At 47.0% G+C, this 19,040-nt stretch overlaps 2 protein-coding genes across 2 annotated transcripts in view; one reads left to right on the top strand and one right to left on the bottom strand.

The window, feature by feature from the left end:
* LOC139054594 (beta-glucuronidase-like) overlaps window positions 1–5,753 on the bottom strand; it is a 43,230-nt gene extending 37,477 nt beyond the window's left edge. The window contains exon 1 of the mRNA XM_070531828.1: window positions 5,530–5,753. Within this exon, the coding sequence (XP_070387929.1) occupies window positions 5,530–5,730 (201 nt within the window). The 5' untranslated portion in view covers window positions 5,731–5,753. The remainder of the gene's footprint in view (window positions 1–5,529) is intronic.
* Window positions 5,754–8,690: 2,937 nt separating this feature from the next.
* LOC139054595 (transmembrane ascorbate-dependent reductase CYB561-like) overlaps window positions 8,691–19,040 on the top strand; it is a 37,665-nt gene continuing 27,315 nt past the window's right edge. Inside the window, exons 1-3 of the mRNA XM_070531829.1 lie at window positions 8,691–9,068; window positions 10,233–10,456; window positions 17,583–17,791. Coding sequence (XP_070387930.1) covers window positions 8,992–9,068; window positions 10,233–10,456; window positions 17,583–17,791 — 510 coding nt within the window. The 5' untranslated portion in view covers window positions 8,691–8,991. The remainder of the gene's footprint in view (window positions 9,069–10,232; window positions 10,457–17,582; window positions 17,792–19,040) is intronic.

The following is a 19,040-nucleotide window of genomic DNA, read 5'->3' as shown; positions in this document are numbered from 1 at the left end:
AAATGTCCGGGAGAGCTCGCGCGTGGTGTTTTCAATGAGCGCTGACAGCAAAACCTATGAGGAGCGCGCCACGTGATCCCTCATACTACGCCAGCGAGGCGCTTCCGATAGATGGCGACTCCGTAACTCCTCGCCGCCAATAGCACGAGAAATCGAAACACATATTCAGCTGATTAATAAAAATTGTCTAGTTACCTTGTTAATTAATTAACTTACGCCTCATATTACAATCTACGAATTGCAGCCGGTGAGCTTGCAAGACGTATCCACTTGAAATTAATTTCCAAGGTGACACCAGTTTCGATATATTATTTCCCAAAGTGCGGGACGGAATACGTGGGCGTTCCAGTTACTGCTGTGCTTAAATCCGTAAAAGAGTGTTTTGTTAAAAATATTTCGAGGACATCTAAGCACTCATTAGTTCTAGATGCGAACGCATTAATGTCCAATTGAATGCTGCTGAGCGATCCTTCGAGTGTTGCGCTGCGAGTACCATACCATAACAGTACGTGCTCCGAGCCAGCAAGCAGTAGCAGCAGCTTTCGGCGCCAACGCTGAATGCCACCGACGCCCTGCGCGACAGTCAGACCGAGGAACAAGCAGTGACCACCAAGGCCGGTAGGCCAACACCCTCTCTGGATTACGTTCATACCAGGATATGCCTAATAAGTGCTGTGTGCCCACCTGCTGGAGCAATTACAAATCGGCGCCGAAAAATCATGCGTTCATGTTTCCGCAAGATCAATGACAGAATATTAGGTGCCAATGCTAAGGCAAAGAAAAGCTGGAATTCTGCGGAATAAGGCAGCTGTTTCTTTGTAAATAGTTGCACGAATGTTTTGTATCCCCATTGCTAAACTCGTTTGAGGTGTTGTAAATATGTGGACTGCGGCACTGTATGTAATAATGCCTCGAAAGCGGAATTATTCATTTAGAGCCTAATCTAGACTGGAATAAATACATGCGTCCTGAATGTGAAGAAGGGTACACCAGTGAAGTTGTCATAAGATATGTGTTATGGTGCAGTGCTGACATTTTGTTCAATAACTTTTGTGGTCGCAATAACGGCAAACTGTTTGACGCCGACGATAAATCAAGGCAAAGAAGCTACTCTGAAGAAAAGGGCAGAACTGTGACTTTTCAATATAAGCCATGCTCCCTCTCATCATTTACCCGAAATTCATTCTCAATCCTAAAATTGAACCATTTCATTTTTTATGGAGGGGCTTTTTAATAATGCAGCGCGTAAATAGTTTTGCATAAATAAAATAATCTTGGAACATCTTGGAACAGCCGTAGCACGACTCCAAACTACACCTGGACAATTAGAGAACCTTCTCAGGAGGGTCTCCAACCGACGGCACGGAGTTAAGGAGGAAGATGCCTGCAGGCTAATGCCAAAAGAACCCTCCCCCGAGAGAACTCTTTAGGCGAGCTCCTTCACACGAAGAGTGGGAGATGAAAACGAAAACGTCCAACCCGCAAGACCAGATATACGGTTGGCGGAATGGGCTGATAGCGTTGCGGCGAAGCAGACGCCACGCTAGCCCACACCGCTGGGAAAGAAAACTCCACTCAACCTTGACAATAAAAGTTTTCTACCCGCCGTGGTTGCTCCGTGGCTATGGTGTTGGGCTGCTGAGCACGAGGTCGCGGGATCGAATCCCGGCCACGGCGGCAGCATTTCGATGAAGGCGAAAAGCGAAAACACTCGTGTGCTTAGATTTAGGTGCACGTTAAAGAACCCCAGCTGGTCGAAATTTCCGGAGTCCTCCACTACGGCGTGACTCATAATCAGAAAGTAGTTTTGGCACGCAAAGCCCAGTAATTTAATTGAATAAAAGTTTTCTCTCTCTCTCTGGAACACCCTCTGTTCTCTGCGGGCCATCTGCTCAACTATGCCTAAAGAAACAATAACTGCGCTCTGGTTAACGTTGCCCATAAGGGCGATCCCTTCATTCAACCCGTATCCCCGAGCACGCCGCCGGCCTTTTCTCCGTGACGTCACTCGCCGAGCGCGCAGGCCTTCTCTTGTCTAGGAGGTGTTGGGTAGGCGCGCGCAGCAGCCCAGCGAGGGTGAGAGAGATACGGAACGCGCACCGGCTTCCGAGAGACGGCGGCACCCGCGCGCCACGTGATTGCCCCGCCCACGACGACCCGCCTCGCCCCGCTTCTTCGGATCGTCGTATCTGCTCTGTCGAGGCCCGCTGGTGACGTGGCGTCGCGGCGATGCCCTCTCCTCTCACACAACACCTGGCGCGCAAGCGCAGCAGCAGATGTTCCGATTCGCCCCCCTCTGCTCCACTGAGGCCCGCTCGTGACGTGGCGTCGCAGTGAATGGGAATGTACGTGCCGCTTCGCCGCTACTGACGCACACTCTTAAGCAAAGTTACACCCTTTGGCGTGCCCCTTTTGCCACACAACAATAATCGTTTTCTGCCTTGATGCGTTTCCTTTCTTTAACGCTGCGAGCCCGGTACTTTCCAGTAACGAACGGCACGCGCGTTACACCCTTTAGAGTGCCCCTTCTGATAACGCGCGTGCTGTTCGTTACTGGAAAGTTCCGGGCTCGCAGCGTTAAAGAAAGGAAACGCATCAAGGCAGAAAACGATTATTGTTGTGTGGCAGAAGGCGCAAGCCAAAGGGCGTAACTTTGCCTAAGAGTGCAGGCTTTTTCGCTCAATTGGCTCTTTGACTCTTTCCCATCAAAAAGTAAGTGAAACAACAGTGCATTTTTACGACGAGTTTGATGGCGCAAATTTCCAAACTGGCGTCATTCTGGAAATTCATTCCAAGTGGATACACCTTACAAACTAACTGGTTACAATGAGGGAATTGCAATATGTGCCGTAAGGTCATAAATTAATGAAGTCGAGAGTATGAAGTAATCCTGTCTGGTCGGAATGATGCATACTTAAAAGGAAGAGGTCCAGACACCTACCAAAATGGTTTAAAATATATATTTACGTTACGGCTTCCCCACGGGAACAAGGCTACCGGGAGGGAGCCGAAACGTGAATACATATTTTAAACCATCTTAGTTGGTGTCCAAACCTCTTCCTTTTAAGTAGTAATAAATTAAGAAGTTAATTAGATTTTTGTTAATTTGTTGAATATGTGTTTCGATTGGTCCTGCTAGTAACGTCCGCCTCTTCAAGTAATCCAGCTCAAGGGCAAGAATCATTCTACCTGCCACAAGCGATATTTAAAAGTTCCGTAAAGATTTAACATGTTCACCCTGTACACACTCTTCCATTTCTGTTTGCATGCTTAGGCAGGGCAGAACTTCAGCTTTAGCGCGGTGACCGGCTTTGCGAAAACTTATGTAGCCATGTGCACGTTTACACGTTTCCGAAGATCACGGATCCGCGCACTCATTTTTCATGCCGTCATTGACGCTCATTTGCCAGGCGCATATACGATACTGGCCGAGATGTCTGCAGGCGATTTTCAACGAAGCGATTGCTGGTATTTTTGAACTCTTCGTCTGTTTTAGGCCATATCTGTTGGCGATAGCTGACGCGCGGCGCTTGACCGGTCGACCGAGGGCAATTTGGGCTGTGTAGCGATACGAAGCCTCATGTTCCCACCAATCGCCAGTCGTTGAACACCTCCCGACGGAGCTGTATATACCGAGGGTAGACCTCCGTCTGTCGAACAGCATTTTGGTCCGGGCCCCAACCAAGGTGAATGTCAAACTTTCGTTTACTTTTTATAATTCTTTTTCTTTAGATGTAATTTGTGTTTTTACAGTTCGGGGATGGTTTCATCTGTTGGTGGGTCAAATATAATGAGTTTCTGCCTCCAGTTGGCTACGATCGAGGCATTTTGTTCTGGTAATTCCCGCATGCAAATAGCGATCTCTACGAAAAAAAGCACACCTTCTCTTGCAAACTCTTTCCTTCATTTCATATTTTCTGTTTAAATATGAAAAGCTTAAGGGGTCTGCAGAGCAAACAGACAGCGCAAGAATAGCTCCGCGATCGATCACGACTGCTTTCGCCCAAGCTCGAAAGCAGTTGCGGAAAAAAAAAAAAACAATGTGCCTCGAAATATCTCATTAATCTTACTTTACAGGAACAACCTGTTATATTGTTCCGGAAGGATAGCGATTACGGATAGCTGTTATGCTACGGATAGCGGTTGTGGATAATAAATGACGGAAATGTATCAGACGTAGGCAAATATTCACCCTAGCTATTTTTTTCCCGGACGTTAAAAAAAAGAAAAGAAAGGTCCAGTGCAGTTATGTATGTCAATCCTCGCGATATACAGGTTGTTTCACGTAACTTGAACCAATGATTTTTGAAAAGTGGTTAACCGCATCTGAATGAAACCAACGACATGACTTGCTGTCATTTGGCGTTCCTTATAGGGTACGTTTTATAATAAAGCGAAGTTTTCTTTGCCTCTTCCGTCGTCTTTCCCACTGCTGCTGCTGTCTGGCACACTGCGTAGGGGGGGGGGGGGGGGGGGGGGCTCAGAACGTAAAATATGTCAAGCGGACAAACTATGCAGGGCGTGCTGAAACAGAGTCGCATTACTTAAAGCGCATCGCAGGGTCCACGCGACACTACGGAAGCGGTCGACCGTCAAATGAATACTTCTGTGCACGCTGCGGTAGCTTTGCGCCTATATTGCATTGCTCGAGGTCGTAAATTTGGCCGAGACAGCCGCATTTCGAGAGGGGCGAAATAAAAAAACGCTCACGCACTTTGATTTAGGGACACGTTAAAGAACACCATGGTGCCAAAATTAATCCGGAGTGCACCACTACAGCCTGCCTCATAATCCGGTTGTAGTTTTGGCACGCGTACAGCCCTATAATCGAATTCAAGTTCAATACTTCTGCCACAATGCGTGCTCAACCCTCTCGGAGGTTATGAAATATGGCGCACAACGTCGCCTCTATGTGCGCTGTGTACTACGCAGACAAACAGCAGTGGTGCAAGTAAGGTAACGTTTAACATCAACTCACCACTCTCGTGTTACAGTAAACGTTGAAGAAATTAAGCTTTAGCCGTCAACATCACCGCTAATTGTCGTCAATCAAAGCATCCAGCATGGAAAGCTTCGCTTACATTGATTCCCGCAGTGTGTGGGATCTGCATAAATTTACGGTTATTTAGTAAGATCAATTAGGAATTTTTTAAATATTCGCTTTAGGGTCAAGTACGTTTCTTTACGTTGTAGAGGGCATTCGAAAACGACCGATCCAATTTTTTGTGGCAACGTACATTCTGCGTGGTGATTTTTTCCGGCGTTTTAATGCGTTGGAATTAGAAGTATACACGGACTGTGTCGAGGGAGTTATTCTGAAAAACACTGGAATGTGATGAACGCGGTTTAAGTCATGGATCCGGGACCCTCAAAGAAGTGCGCCGTAACGCTAATGCATTTATTTCGCATTTACCGCTAAATCGTTACTGAACGTTTCCCACTTTGACACTCTTAATGCGAATGCATTAAAATTAAAAGCAAAAGGCAGTGATGTAGCGCGCACAGTCACGCACACATGTATATACGAACCGATGAGAGTGGTTGTTGGAACCATTTCTTCACGAAGCCCTCCTCGGGATCAGAATCGCTGGAAGCGCGGAAGTTCCACACCCCGTCGAGGAGCTTCACCTCCCGTGTCTCCGACTCGCGCGGGTACAGCGCCGAAGCAGCGCTACACGCGGCTAGCGTCGCGACCAACGCCAGCGCACGTCGAATGGCGTCCAGGCGCATCGTTGTCCTCTCATGCAGCGACAGCGCAGCCGACTCGACTCCCTGCGAGCAAGCGAACCAGCAGCTGAAACTCGAGAGCTCGCATGCAGTCTCGGGAGCCCTAGCTTATCGTCAACGCTGTCTCTCTCTCTCTCTCTTTCCTATCTTTCGTTCCAGATGTTCGGATACCCCGTATCGTTGGCTTGGGGAAGGCCCATTGAAAAATTGCCTGCGTCGGCTTTCTGCCTACTTTGCTGATATATATTTAAACGAGCTCGTGCCCTCTCCTGCGTTTGGGATATCTCGCAGACGGCAGGTCGGGTCTGTGAACCGTGCTCCCATATGGGGAACCAGCGCTGAAGCTTCGCGTGCCGACAGCAGCGCTGTAACACACAGCCTAGCGAGCGGTAGACACAGTTTCCAGTAGCACACGCAGTGATTTCGTGTCAGCAAATTCGCCGACTGTCTTCAGTCACACTTTTCACGGCTCCTGAAACGGCAGGGAACCGACGTGCTAGGACGTAGCAGCGCATGCGCTCTGCGCAGCGCGCATGGCCTTGGACAGAACTTGGCTGGCCATATCGGGCTAGACAAACATTGATACAGGCGCACGTTTCTTATCGTTCAATATGTCGTGCCATCTTCGTAGCCTCCCTATCGGACGGTTTCAGCATATTTTAGTAACGCATAAAAAATGTCGTAGCGCCTCCTGGGCAGCGCTGGTTCCCCATGGGCTGCAGAACTGAGCGTATTTTCCCTCCCCCAAATCACGAAGAAGAATAAAGTTTGTACAATGAGTGCAGAGGGACTCACAGCGGCCCCAAGGCCGGCAAAAAATGCCGATGCGCTCTGTCTTGTCTACTGCGTGCTTTTCGAGCAGTTATAATATAAGCCAGCGCACGTGCGTTTTCTCTGTTGTTGCAAAAGCTTGACAGCGGCTTGAAATATCGAGGGCAGTACAATGTACAGGCAACTAAAGCGAAAAAAAAAGGAAAGAAAAAGGCAAGAACACTAAAGGAGACCTAAACAGGGAGAAAATGCTAACTTGGGCCGGTTGATACATGTCCGAAAAAAATAAAAATAAATGAGTAACAGATGCATGGAAATACCTAGAAAAACCTGTCTTGACATTTTCATCCTAACACTGTACCGAGTAGTACTAATTAACGGTCTGGTTAAATAATTAGGTAGGTAAACAGAGAAAAAGGAAGGCAAGGAAAATTGCTGCTGACCGCAGTAACTGTCTAGCGCAGTTTACTGACAGCTGATTCGCGGTCAGCAGTGGAGGAAAAGGGAGGGGGTTGAAAGGAGAGAGAATGAGAATAAAGGATAACTATTAACATAACATCGCCTTGTGAAGGGAAAGCAACGCAGCCTCTCTCTTCTCCCTCTTCGCGGAGTTTGTGTTTAAGGAAATGCAGGCACTCTCGGAACTGGCACGGACATCTCGCATATTAAAGAGCGGCGCATTTACACTACATATAGCGTTCTTACTTTTCGTGAAAATTTCACTCCTGTATTGCAATCGGCTTAGGTTTGATTATTTGATTAAAACAAAGAAAGGAAGAAGAAAGAAAACGCCATCTTTGTAGGCGCTTTCTAGCGCAGCGATGGTGCTGTGCCGCTCTAAAGAAACGTCATGTCGGTCTATAGCTATAGGGTACTCTTCCAAACTATATATTTGTTAATTTCGCAGTGATATATAGGTTATCGGGGAAAAATTAAGGATGAAATGTATTATTATTATTATTTTTTTTTGTGCCAGAACCACGCCAGAACCCCAGTGCCGGTACGTCAGTGCGAAGTCACCGATGCCGACTGAGATACTTTCCCATTCAGTAGGACAGATGATCAGGCAAGTCGGTATACGTTCGATCATAGTTGCAATAGGGCGACGAAAGACAAGGACAAAGAAAAAGGAGGGCACACAGCACGGCACCGTGTGGTGTGCCTTCCTTTTTCTTTCTCCTTATCTTTAATCGCGCGCTGTTGCAGCCCTGAGAATACTATCTCGTATTTGGGCCATTGTCGTCGCGCAGTTAAAGTTCTTGAACTTTGCCAAGTTGAGTCAAGATTGTATGCTGCAAACTATCTTGCAGCGTATTTTCCTTTTCGCGTACTATGCGGTCTGGAACATTTCGCGGACATTCAACGAAAGAATAGAATGGTTACCATATATGTATTACTTATTCAATGATTGCGTATCACACTTGTATAATGTAATGCTTTAGGCTGTTGTGAAGTTAATCTTGAGGTACAGACAAAGACGCTTAAAAACTTGCATCTTCCCAGAACTGAGAGACAACGTCCACGAAAGTGGTGCATTGTGCTTTTCAGGGCAGCGAAGTGCTAGGCATGTTAACTAACGTGAGTGCTAAATGACTGAAGCATCGTTTCTAGACAGCGCAATGCCCTGCTCAACAAACAAAAGAAAAATGCAACCATTGAAAGCGCTCACAGGACGAGGTACTAACGACTATGCACTCGAACAGACTGATCAAACAAAGTGAAAAGTACGGAAACTCCGGATGGCATGGATTCCATCGAAAGTCGTAAGGTTGTGGCAGTATTTAGTTCTTCCGCGCCACCCACATTTCCACGTACTCTGAAAAATCGAGTAAAAATGCACAGGTTGTTTGAAAGCACAGAGAAAGCATCATTTTGAACAGAATCTGCAAGCGCGCGCAAACGTCGCTACCGCGTCTTGTGGCTCCGCCTGACCTTAGGAGAAGCAACCATGTCTTTCTGCGGCCAAGTTTGGCGGCGGAGATCCACTGGAGCAAAACCAAAACAAAAAAACGAACTGTGATCCCGCCTGTCGCAGTGGAGAAGCTGCTCAATCAATTGTTCTCTCTGGTTTAGTTTTTCTTCTAAGAGCGTATCTACCTCTTTCGAGTACAGTTCGCGTTATCGTCGCCGCTGGGAGCAGCAGCCGCATCTTACGTCCGGTATGATGTCAAACAATCGCGAGCAGTCGGTGCGAGCGCGAGCAGCCCCGCTTTCGCCCTCTCTCGTTCTGCAGCGCGCTACAGGTTTCGAAGCATATGGTTGATTCCGCGACGTTTCACGCTAGCTGTACCACCTGTTCCGTCCCACCGGTAGCTTGTACACACCTCACGCAACCGTTCATATCGATCTTGGAACGCTGGCGTGTGTTCAGCTGAGCGTTGTGTGGCCGAGAGCGTCAGACCAGGGTGTTGAATGTCAAAGGCTTCATCTTGCAGTTCGGCAGTGTGTTCCTTTCGGACGCGCGAAACCTCGTGACAGCTGACATCTCCGCCGATGTCCAATAGGAGAGTGATTACAAACTCTTGCGGTGCTGGAGACTGTGAATATGTACTGCTTCAGGACGCAACAATGTGGGCACAATTTTGATCGCTAATATTTTGACGTTTCGTTGCAGATGTATTAAATGGACGCGTGTCGCGTTTTGTGAAAACGTATTTCTAAAGTAGCGTTTTACTTTGATGCAGGATTAATTTGCATTATGTTTGGTGAGCGGTTGCTATTTCCGCGCCTTTTATTACACTACGTGGTGATCGAGGTGCACGCAGTGTAGTTTAAGCTGTTCCGGGACGACCTGCAAAATTTTAATTGTTGCACGACTTCCGAGCCGCGAGCGACATGGCGCGCATCAGTGTATCTGTTTTAGAAAAAGAATATCAAAAGCATCCGTCTGTGCCCTAAGATGTATACTGTGTTGAACGACAAGGAATGTAGTGCCTATAATGCACTATTTAAAGCACATTGTGAACGTTGCTAAAACTTCTTAAAGCATATTTGAAACATAACTCAATTCTCTTGTTTTGAATATACAGCCACAATATTGCAGATTTTTTTACCTGCTGAACATGAGACTACTGTGGGGTTGTCATATAGCAATTTTCCCTGTCGTGGCACTTGACTGAAACAAGACTGCTTGCATAATGGTTGCGAGTTTTTATGTACATAAAAACTGGCAATCAGTATGCAAACAGTCTTGTCTGAATCAAGTGCCATGACAGGGAAAACTGCGCGCCAACCAGCGAAGACCTTAAACAGCGTTTTGAGTGAAGATGGTGTGGTTGAGTAGTTCCCTCCCCTCCTCATATCGTGTATTTGAATAATGTATTGCAGCCAATGCATTTAGCTTATTTGTTTTGCTAGCACCTACTTCGGAACAAGGGAGGATAGCCGCACAGTTAACTGATTTACTTTGGTTGTAAATTTTGGCTGTATGTATAGAAGAGTCACTCAGGTGTCGCCATGTATGTTAAGACAGGTTTTAAGTTTCTAAAGTTTGCAGCATCTACAGGTCTTAGCCTAGGGAAATAAGTCAGAGCTATACAACTTCTTGCTTTAATTATGCTTGTCCAATGAAATGGAAGATAAACTTAAATGTGGGGGCAAGCTAAGGCATGAGTGGCCATTCATTTCTTCTGCATATTGCACATGCTTTGCCTTGCATTCACTGCATATACAAGGCAATCTACAATCTGTAAGGCAGTCTACAACATCATTGTTCATTTGTAATATATCTGCAGGAAGATGGAACCATATGATTGTGATCTGAATGTCGGCCAGGACCTACGAGGTTTCACTCTTGGCTATGGAGTGACCCAGCTGCTTGGACTGAGCTGTGTCCTCATGGTAGTGGTTTGGACAAGCCACTACTTCGGCGGCTTCTCTGGCCCCAGCAATCCCAAGACTGAGTTCAACTACCACCCAGTCTTCATGGTTCTGGGCATGATTTTTCTTTATGGGAATGGTGAGTGCCCCCTTACATGTGGGCTAGTGCAGGAACAGTTGTATTGAAAATCATTACTTTGTAGTGTGCCCTACTTTTCTTTCTGACTTTAGGAATTTCATGTTAGGTTGTAATAGAGAGTTTAGCTTGTCTGCAAATTTCGTATAGTTTATGCATTACCAGGTTACTGGAGCGGTGGATGGCACTATCAAAACTGGCAGTGACATATTGCTACGGAACAGCCGCCACAGTGAGGCTGCACTTAAGAGGAAGAAGACGATGTGGGCCCCGCTTGATATAGCGTTGCCATTTTGGCCTTCCGTTAGCTTCCCTGTAAATAAATTGTATATAGTATTGGGCTCCAGCTACACGTAACATTAATTTGGTGGACGTGGACATTCCCTGTACCCGTCATGGAGCTTCGCTGCAGTCGCAACGGCGACAGTGCAACTTCGGCTCCGGCTGGTGGCACTTCATCTACGCAACCGTCTCCGCCTGCAGTCCCGACCTATGTCGCCATCTCCCCCCTCATGATCCTGGTGTTTTCAACGGAGTCGGCAGTCCTGATGTTGACGACTGGCTCCGCTTATACGAACGTGTCAGCACCGGTCACAGGTGGGATCCGACTATTATGCTTGCGAACATTCTTTTCTACCTCGACGGAGCTCCACTTGCATGGTTTCGGACTCACGAAGAGGAGATCTCGAGCTGGGATCTCTTCAAAGAGAAGCTCCGCGACCTCTTTGGCTGTGTTGGTCTAGACCTTCTTGGACAGTTTCCTCTCTTGGGCTCCGGAAATAAATGGGTCGCCGTCGCTACTGATTATGCTACGTGGTACGCAATCACCAGAGCCCTTCCGACAAGTTGTGCTACTGACGTTGCTGACTTTCTGCTCTATGACATCATTTTAGTGCACGGTGCTCCGCGCCAATTACTCACTGACTGTGGCCGCAGCTTTCTGTCGGCAGTCGTCGAGGACATTCTCCGCTCCTGCTCGACAAAGCACAAGTTCAGCACGTCCTACCACCCACAGACCAACGGCCTCACGGAGCGCCTCAACCGGACCATCACCGACATGCTTTCAAAGTACGTTGCGACCGACCACCACGATCTTCACTTACCATATGTGACGTTCGCGTATAATTAATCGCATCATGACACCGCCGGCTATTCACCATTCGATCTCCTATATGGCCGAGAACCTGCGTTGCCCTTGGACACTTTGTTGCCCTCGGCCACATGTTCAACCGCTGAATACGCCCGCGACGCGATCGCACACGCCGACCACGCGCGCCAGCTCACCCGCACCCGTCTTGAGGCCTCACAGGAGCATCAGAGACGCCTCTATGATTGCCACCATCGCGACGTGCACTTTACTCCGGTTTCTCTGGTGCTTCTCTGGTCACCCATTCGACGTGTGGGCCTTTCCGAAAAGCTGCTGTCGCGCTACACTGGCCCATACCGTGTGGTGCGACAAGTGACCGATGTCACGTATCAAGTCATCCCCGCCGACCTGTCAGCGTCATCGTCGGCTGCAAGTGACATCGTTCACGTGGCGAGACTAAAGCCATACCAGACACCTTTCACCGCGGATGTGTAGATTAAGCACCGGGATGGTGCTTCTACTGCCGGGGGTGATGCTATGGAACAGCCGCCACAGTGAGGCTGTACTGAGGAGGAAGAAGACGACGTGGGCCCCGCTTGATATAGCGTCGCCATTTTGGCCTTCCGTTAGCTTCCCTGTAAATAAATTGTATATAGTATAGGGCTCCAGCTACACGTAACAATATTGTGATGCTTTGTTGAAGTACAATAAATTTCAATAACTTTGATGTTGCGTGAGTATTCTCTTTGAAGGAAAATCATAAAAAGGACTGCATATCAATGACTATGTCACTATCAGCATCTACACCAGCAGTTAAGTAGAATATGGTAGGTCACTGCAGTGTTAACTTTGTGTCCTGTCTGGTTTAACTCTGCGTCACGAGATGTCGCTACCAGCGCATCAAGTGGAGGCATGAATGCTTGCAATTGTGGGGCGGATGCCCCAGAAGAAGCTGGTGGAATGGTGACATTCAGGCAGAGTTGCAGGCATGACAGGCCGCCGGTTGTGATCACTGTCGTGCAGTTATAGCTGTTTATGCCGACACTTTTAAGGCAACTTGGAAAGGACATGTTCGCCAGAAACACCACATTCAGGCCATCGCTCATCACGAGATGCCTGTCGCTGACCATAAAAAGCTCCTAAACATAATAACAATGGTAGAAAGGCGGGAGCAAAATTCTGGGCATACATTGCATCCCTAGGCAGCCAACTGGCAGAATCTATGATCCGCGACAAAGAGACAGGGGAGAGGATGCCAAATCTCTAACGGGCTTCATAATGCAAAAAAGGGTAAGGCATGCAGACACGGGACAAGAGAAGAGAAGTGGGCAACACGAATGCCGGCGGAAGATACATATCATGATTTTGGCTTCTAGCGCGAAGTGAAACACGGACACAGAAAGGAGCAGACAGGACGAGCGCTAACTCGCAACTAAATTTTTGCGATACATATTGCAAATGCGATACATATCGCAATTAAGGAAGCTGAAGAAGCAGGATTGTGCAGATAAGTAGGAGAACAAGGAAAAGAGCTCTGTGTACTATAATTGAAGCTTAGAACAACAGAAAGCTGGACTAGTTGGTAAGGATTCATAATGTCAAAAAGGGTAATGCATGCAGACAGTGACACAAGAGAAGAGAAATGGACAGCACGAACGCCATTAGGGTAGAATATGGTAGGTCACTGCACTATTAACTTTGTGTTCTTTCTGGTTTAACTCTGCGTCACAAGATGTCGCTACCAGTGCATCAAGTGGAGGCACAAACGCCTGATGCGCTGCGGCTTGTGTCGTTCATGTTGTCCACTTCTCTTCTCTTGTGTCCGTGTCTGCATGCCTTACCCTATTTTGCATTATGAATCTTTACCAACTAGCTCAGCTTTCTGTCATTCTAAGCTCTAACAGGCATTACTGACCACCTAGTTAGCTTACAGAATGCTACTAACATCAAGTGAAGATATTGGCCTGTCTACACGTATGGACGTAGAAGGAACTATAATGAATTATCAGGACTGGCAAATATCCCAAATGACTGTTGAGAGGTTGATTGGTCGCATTAATGCACGCACGGCCGGTGCTCTGGATGGCATACCGGCGAGGGTCGTCAGGCACTTGGGGCCAGATTCAAGACAGCAGATGGGTAACATTTGAAGTGGAATTCTTGCTGGCGCTTATCTGCCACTAGAATAGCTCCAGAGCAAGGTCACCCTCATGCGCAAGAAAGGCGGAGACCCCGGATCGCTCTGAGATTATAGGCCGGTCATAGTTACATGTGTGTCATTCAGGGTTTTTGCCCAGGTCCTGAAGGCATGGATGGGAGCCTGGGCAGAGGCAAGCAACTCAGGAGCTACGAAACGGATTCTGTGTGGACCAATGGCTGGAAGATAACCTGTTTGTCCTGTGCCAGTGCAAAGAGATTGCAAGAAAGGAGTCAAGCCCTTTGCTATGCTGCTTCCTAGACATGGCGGAGGCCTATGATAAAATCCCACATCGAGAGCTACAGTGCCTGCAAGATATTAATATGCCACATGCATGGACGACCATTCTTTGCCGCCTATACAGGTGCAACAGGGTCGTTATGACTGTGTGCAGCGTCACATCACATGAGGTAGACGTGAACAGAAGGTTAAAGCATGAATGCCCGTTGTCCCCTCTGCTATATATGCTCTATGCAACACAGGTGGAGCGCAAGTTGCTGTAGTTGGGCCTGGGCTCTTCCGTCAAATTCATCAGCGTAGGTCGTAGGCAAGTGTATTTGCCTGGTTTATTTTTTGCAGATGACATTGCACTGCCGGCCGACAGCGTTACACAAATGCAGGCACATATTGACACCTGCGGTAACAAGATGGCATTGCTTGGACTTGTATTCAACGCCAAAAAGGTCGCAGTGCTGTGCTCCTCAGGCTCCCCTGAAGACATGGGAGCACTGATGCTTCCAGTAGGCCAGGTCATACAGCAGGCGACAGAATGTAGGTACTTGGACATTGGCATAGCCAGCAGGTGGTGTTTGGCAGCTCGAAACCCCCCAAAATTTTATGACCCCTCTCCCTTACCCTCCTTTCCCACGGCACAGAAAGTTTCAGAAGGTGGGCTCAGAAAGAGCAACATGGATGAAAGGGAAAGCTTGGAAGTGAAAGCAAGTTGAAGGCCAGTGGCAGTCCAAAAAGAGGGGGGGGGGTGTTATCATGTGGGTGACCCCTCTCCCATGCACATGCACAAAACATCTTTTCCGTCGCGTCATGAACAAATACGCGAAAGGTGCATTCGTGTCAGCTAGTTTCTGATTGTGGAAAAAGCGACTGATACATTTATGCTTATTGGAAGAAAGAAAGAAGGAAAGAAAGAAAGAATTTTGCTGACTCCACTGGCAACGGCTGACACCTGAACATTGGCCAGAAAGGTGTATGGGGCAGTGAAGAGGTTACAGAATTGTAGAAAGCACATTGTGGGAGAAACAAAGTTCAGAGGGCCTATTTACAATAACTGCAGTATTTACAATGGTGAATATTAGGGAAGTTTGCTCTGTCATATTGTCTGTCATGCAGAAGACGTGCGGCTAGTGGGCATGAATGGGGCGACCAGACAATTAAGAGGAGTCCGTTTTGAAAGGTGAAAGCAGGTGGGCTGTGGCATCTAGTAAGATACCATTAATCTTTTGGGGCCTTAGCTTCATTCGCCACCTGTGTCGAGGCTTTTTCAAAGTGAACACACAAGTTAATCTGTGGCACTGCTCCCCTCAGGCGCATGTGCCTATGACAGGCACATAGCAATTATGGGAGCAGAGAGAGAGGAAAGCTTTATTGAAGGGAAAATTGACAAGCATACAAAAAGCTGTCTGAAGCAACTGCACATTTTTTTGTTGTTGAAAGTATGATGACCTTGTCATTCACTGGAGAATGAACAGCCTTTATTTTGTGCCTGTCACCCACTGGTCACACACAAGTACACCACTGATGAGATCATCCGAGAATAGAGATGCGCAGCCTGGCCTTGCTACTTGCAAGCATATCTGAGACGTGGACAAAGAGGTGATGACGCAAAATACTTTTGTCAGCTGTAGAAGTCCCCCACCCCTTCTTGTGAGCTTGCGAAAAATGGGTGCAAGGAACAAGCCATTTTTAGATAGAAAAGTAGAAGAAAGATGTTGGCTAGCGCCTGCTGCGGCCCAACTAAAGACAGTGCAAAAAATGGGACAAGACAGAAAGACCTACAGAATGCCGATTTGTGCACGGCAAAATGCATGAGGGATGGCGGTACAGGGCCAGGGAATCTAGGAAACAGCCATAACAAACAGGTGGGAGGCCAGATAGGTGAATGTCCGCAACATCTATGCAGCGGCGCTGCCTTGAAAAGGTAAACAGAAATATGGGAATGTTAGGGGCCACCACACCATTGAAGAACCTGGCAAATGTGACACAGACTGATGAAAATAAATGCTTAAGGAGTGTATCGAGTAGAGTGATGAATACGGAAAGAAGGGGGGGGGGGGGGCATGAGCATAAAAGGCATAAAAAATGGAGGTCATAGGGAGAGCATCTCGTCACTGCCAGATCAATCGACACCAGACGGCTGTGGCCACTCGCCCAGCTGAGGTTCATCTACCCCGTTGTAACACATGCTGCTTGCTGCTGATAGCCAATCTTAACAAAACTTCTCTGCAATCTTCAGAACAGCTGGGTGTTGGAAGGCAAGACACTTGCAAATCTCACGGAGCTGCTAGCTCTTATATTTTACTGCAAACTATGGACGCTGTAATTTTGACAAAGGCTTCTAACAAAGAAGGCAGCTATGCTTCGGACTGTCTGCCTCATTGATTCCAGAGTGTTACTTAATAATATGTATTGCATGATGTGAACTACAATACCAAGATTGCAAGTTCCCTCCAAATGTCTCTTCATACAAGTCAGACAGCGGATCACCAAAAGTGATTGAAACTTGCATCATATGATACTATCAAAGTCTTCACTCCAAGGTTTGTTCCTGCATTTTAAATGTAGAAGACTATAGCATGGGCACAGCACAGGAAGTGTGACTGAGCATTAGGCGACTTGAACAATAGTTTCTGCGCCTCTTCCGTATGTAGCCATAGCCAAACCATTCACTAGAAAATCTAGTTAGAAAGCAACCTGGGCTGCAACAAGTCTATTTTTGCTCTTTGGTTTTCTTTCTGGCTCCTTTCTTTCTCCTTACTTTTTATGTGTTAAGTAATGATTAAAGGAAATGTGTGTTTTTCTTTCTTTCATGAAAAACAAATTGATGGTGGAATTTATTGGCCATTTGCAAAAATCCCCGTTTGCTGTCTTGCTCTGTTGTTTATCGTTTTATTTATTTTATTTATTTCATGCATACTGCCAATCCCAATGGGGATTTTAACTCTTCTCCACATACTCAATTTCTCCCTCTATGTGCGGCCTCTCAAGGGGAGGAGCGTGAGCTCAAAGGCTTTAGTATTTCTAGAAAAGTATGTTTTCCTCATGTTCCCGACCCCATACGCAGCTATCGAAGCTGTTCAATGGTAAGAATACATGCATTGTTCTGCTAATCTGTGAATGAGAATATCGTGGTTGAAAAATGTATCTCGTGCATGCACTGGATAAATATGCAAAGGACAATTTACACCATCCTCTTGCAGCTGCAAAGGGGCATTTGCCTGGAGCCGATATATGGCAATAGCGTTGGCAGCGGCTGGTTGCTCACCTAAACGTTCACATTGCGCAGGTGTAACCATCGTGTGATTTTTGTTTGTGTGCTTGTTGTTAAAGACAGTATTGTCTTTTTTTCAAGCTGTCAAACATAACGTTGCTTGTGCTGCTTGATAATGTGTTGTCTGGGCCTTTAAAAGTTCATATATATATCTTTGAATTCTTTTTCACAAACACTGTTTCACCCCAGTTCACTGAACAACACTCTGTCCAGGCCTCAAAGCTGTTTGCAGATGTCATCATTCCCCTTTCGTTCTTATCCAGTATAAACATTACGATTACAACTTCAATTGCTCAAGAAAGTTGAAAGAGTGCACCCGTGTTTTTTGACATGTGTGCAGGCATCCTGGTATACCGTGCACTGAGGAGTGAGCGCAAGTCACGCCTCAAGCTACTGCATGGTGCCCTGCATGCCCTGGCTTTCCTGTCTTCAGTGGTGGCTCTGAAGACTGTCTTTGACTCACACAACCTGGCCAGTCCACCCATTCCCAACCTCTATTCACTGCACAGCTGGATGGGGCTGCTCACAGTGATCCTCTTTTCTGCACAGGTGATGCACAAGTTGTTCTTTCCTCATTCTGCAGCTGCCGCATGTTTTGCATAATTCCAAGGCAAACCTTGTTACGGGGCAGTTTACTTATAACAATACCACATGTAACGATATATTGGTTATAACGATGAGCCGACTTCAGAATATCAACTTAGGCATTAGGGATATGAGAAAAAACATATATGACGATATGTTATTCACCACATATTGGATATAAGAATAGAAATTCTGCCTTTTCGATGCTATTTTTAATGTATAATAATCGTGAAATTTGCTTTGCTAAGTTTCCCTTAACCAAGATAGGCCGAAAAGCTTGCCTACACGAATTCGTATCTGCCGCCATTACCGGGCTGCGTGTCCTGCCAGCACGCCAATTGTGACAGCCACAGAGAGCATTGCAAGTTGGCGCAGTGTGCCACAAGATGGCACCAGGTGCTTCGCATCCGCTTCACCAGCGACCTTACTGAGAAGAGACAGGGAAAGAAGAAAAATAAAAAAAGCCGAGGTGCGAATCGTGTCTGCGCTCCCTTTCTCGAGTCTCCTTTTCTTCCTCAGCTAGCGTAGAAATACACCGCGGAAGCAACGGTAGGTGTGCCGACAAAGCGCGAAGCTGTGTTGCTTGAGATGAAGCTGCCAATTTTGCAATACTCTAAGTACGAGCTTGCACACTTGATTATATTGACAATTCTGAAAACCACAAGCGCCACAATAATGAAGGCTAGAACCAGCGACCATGACAATCAATGGAAAAGGTGGGCTTTGTGCGCTAGGGCAAACCACCATGTGTGAAACCAACATGGTGGCAGCCGCTGGCATTACTGAACTCTGGGAACAGGTTACTACTGGCGACAAATTAGGTGGTGCTTTGATGGAGGAGTTTGCAGATATCGCTGCCTCGTTCTGAAAAAGATCTCCAACAGTGTGATCATTGTCACGACAAAGGGTGCCATTGTGTGTGACGGAGGCGATGACAGCAGCGGCACTGACGACGAGATTGACAGTGACCTGTCTTTGACAATGACCCAAGCGACACAAAGGGCACTGTTGCAAAGTGCACTGTCGTCGATAGAGTTGCTCATTGATTTCATGCACACTAAATTATAGCCGCCAGTGCTTGCGCAGGTGCTGGACGTGATGCACACCGTGGTTGTGAACCTGAAACTTCTGCGAAAGCAAATGCAGATTTCTGACTATTTCAGCGCGCCTAACGCTTGACACGTTGCTTAGAGCCATAAATAAATGTTTCATT

This window comes from Dermacentor albipictus, chromosome 1, assembly GCF_038994185.2.
Source record: "Dermacentor albipictus isolate Rhodes 1998 colony chromosome 1, USDA_Dalb.pri_finalv2, whole genome shotgun sequence".
NCBI lineage: Eukaryota > Metazoa > Arthropoda > Arachnida > Ixodida > Ixodidae > Dermacentor > Dermacentor albipictus.
This window is presented reverse-complemented; position numbering and strand designations above follow the sequence as displayed.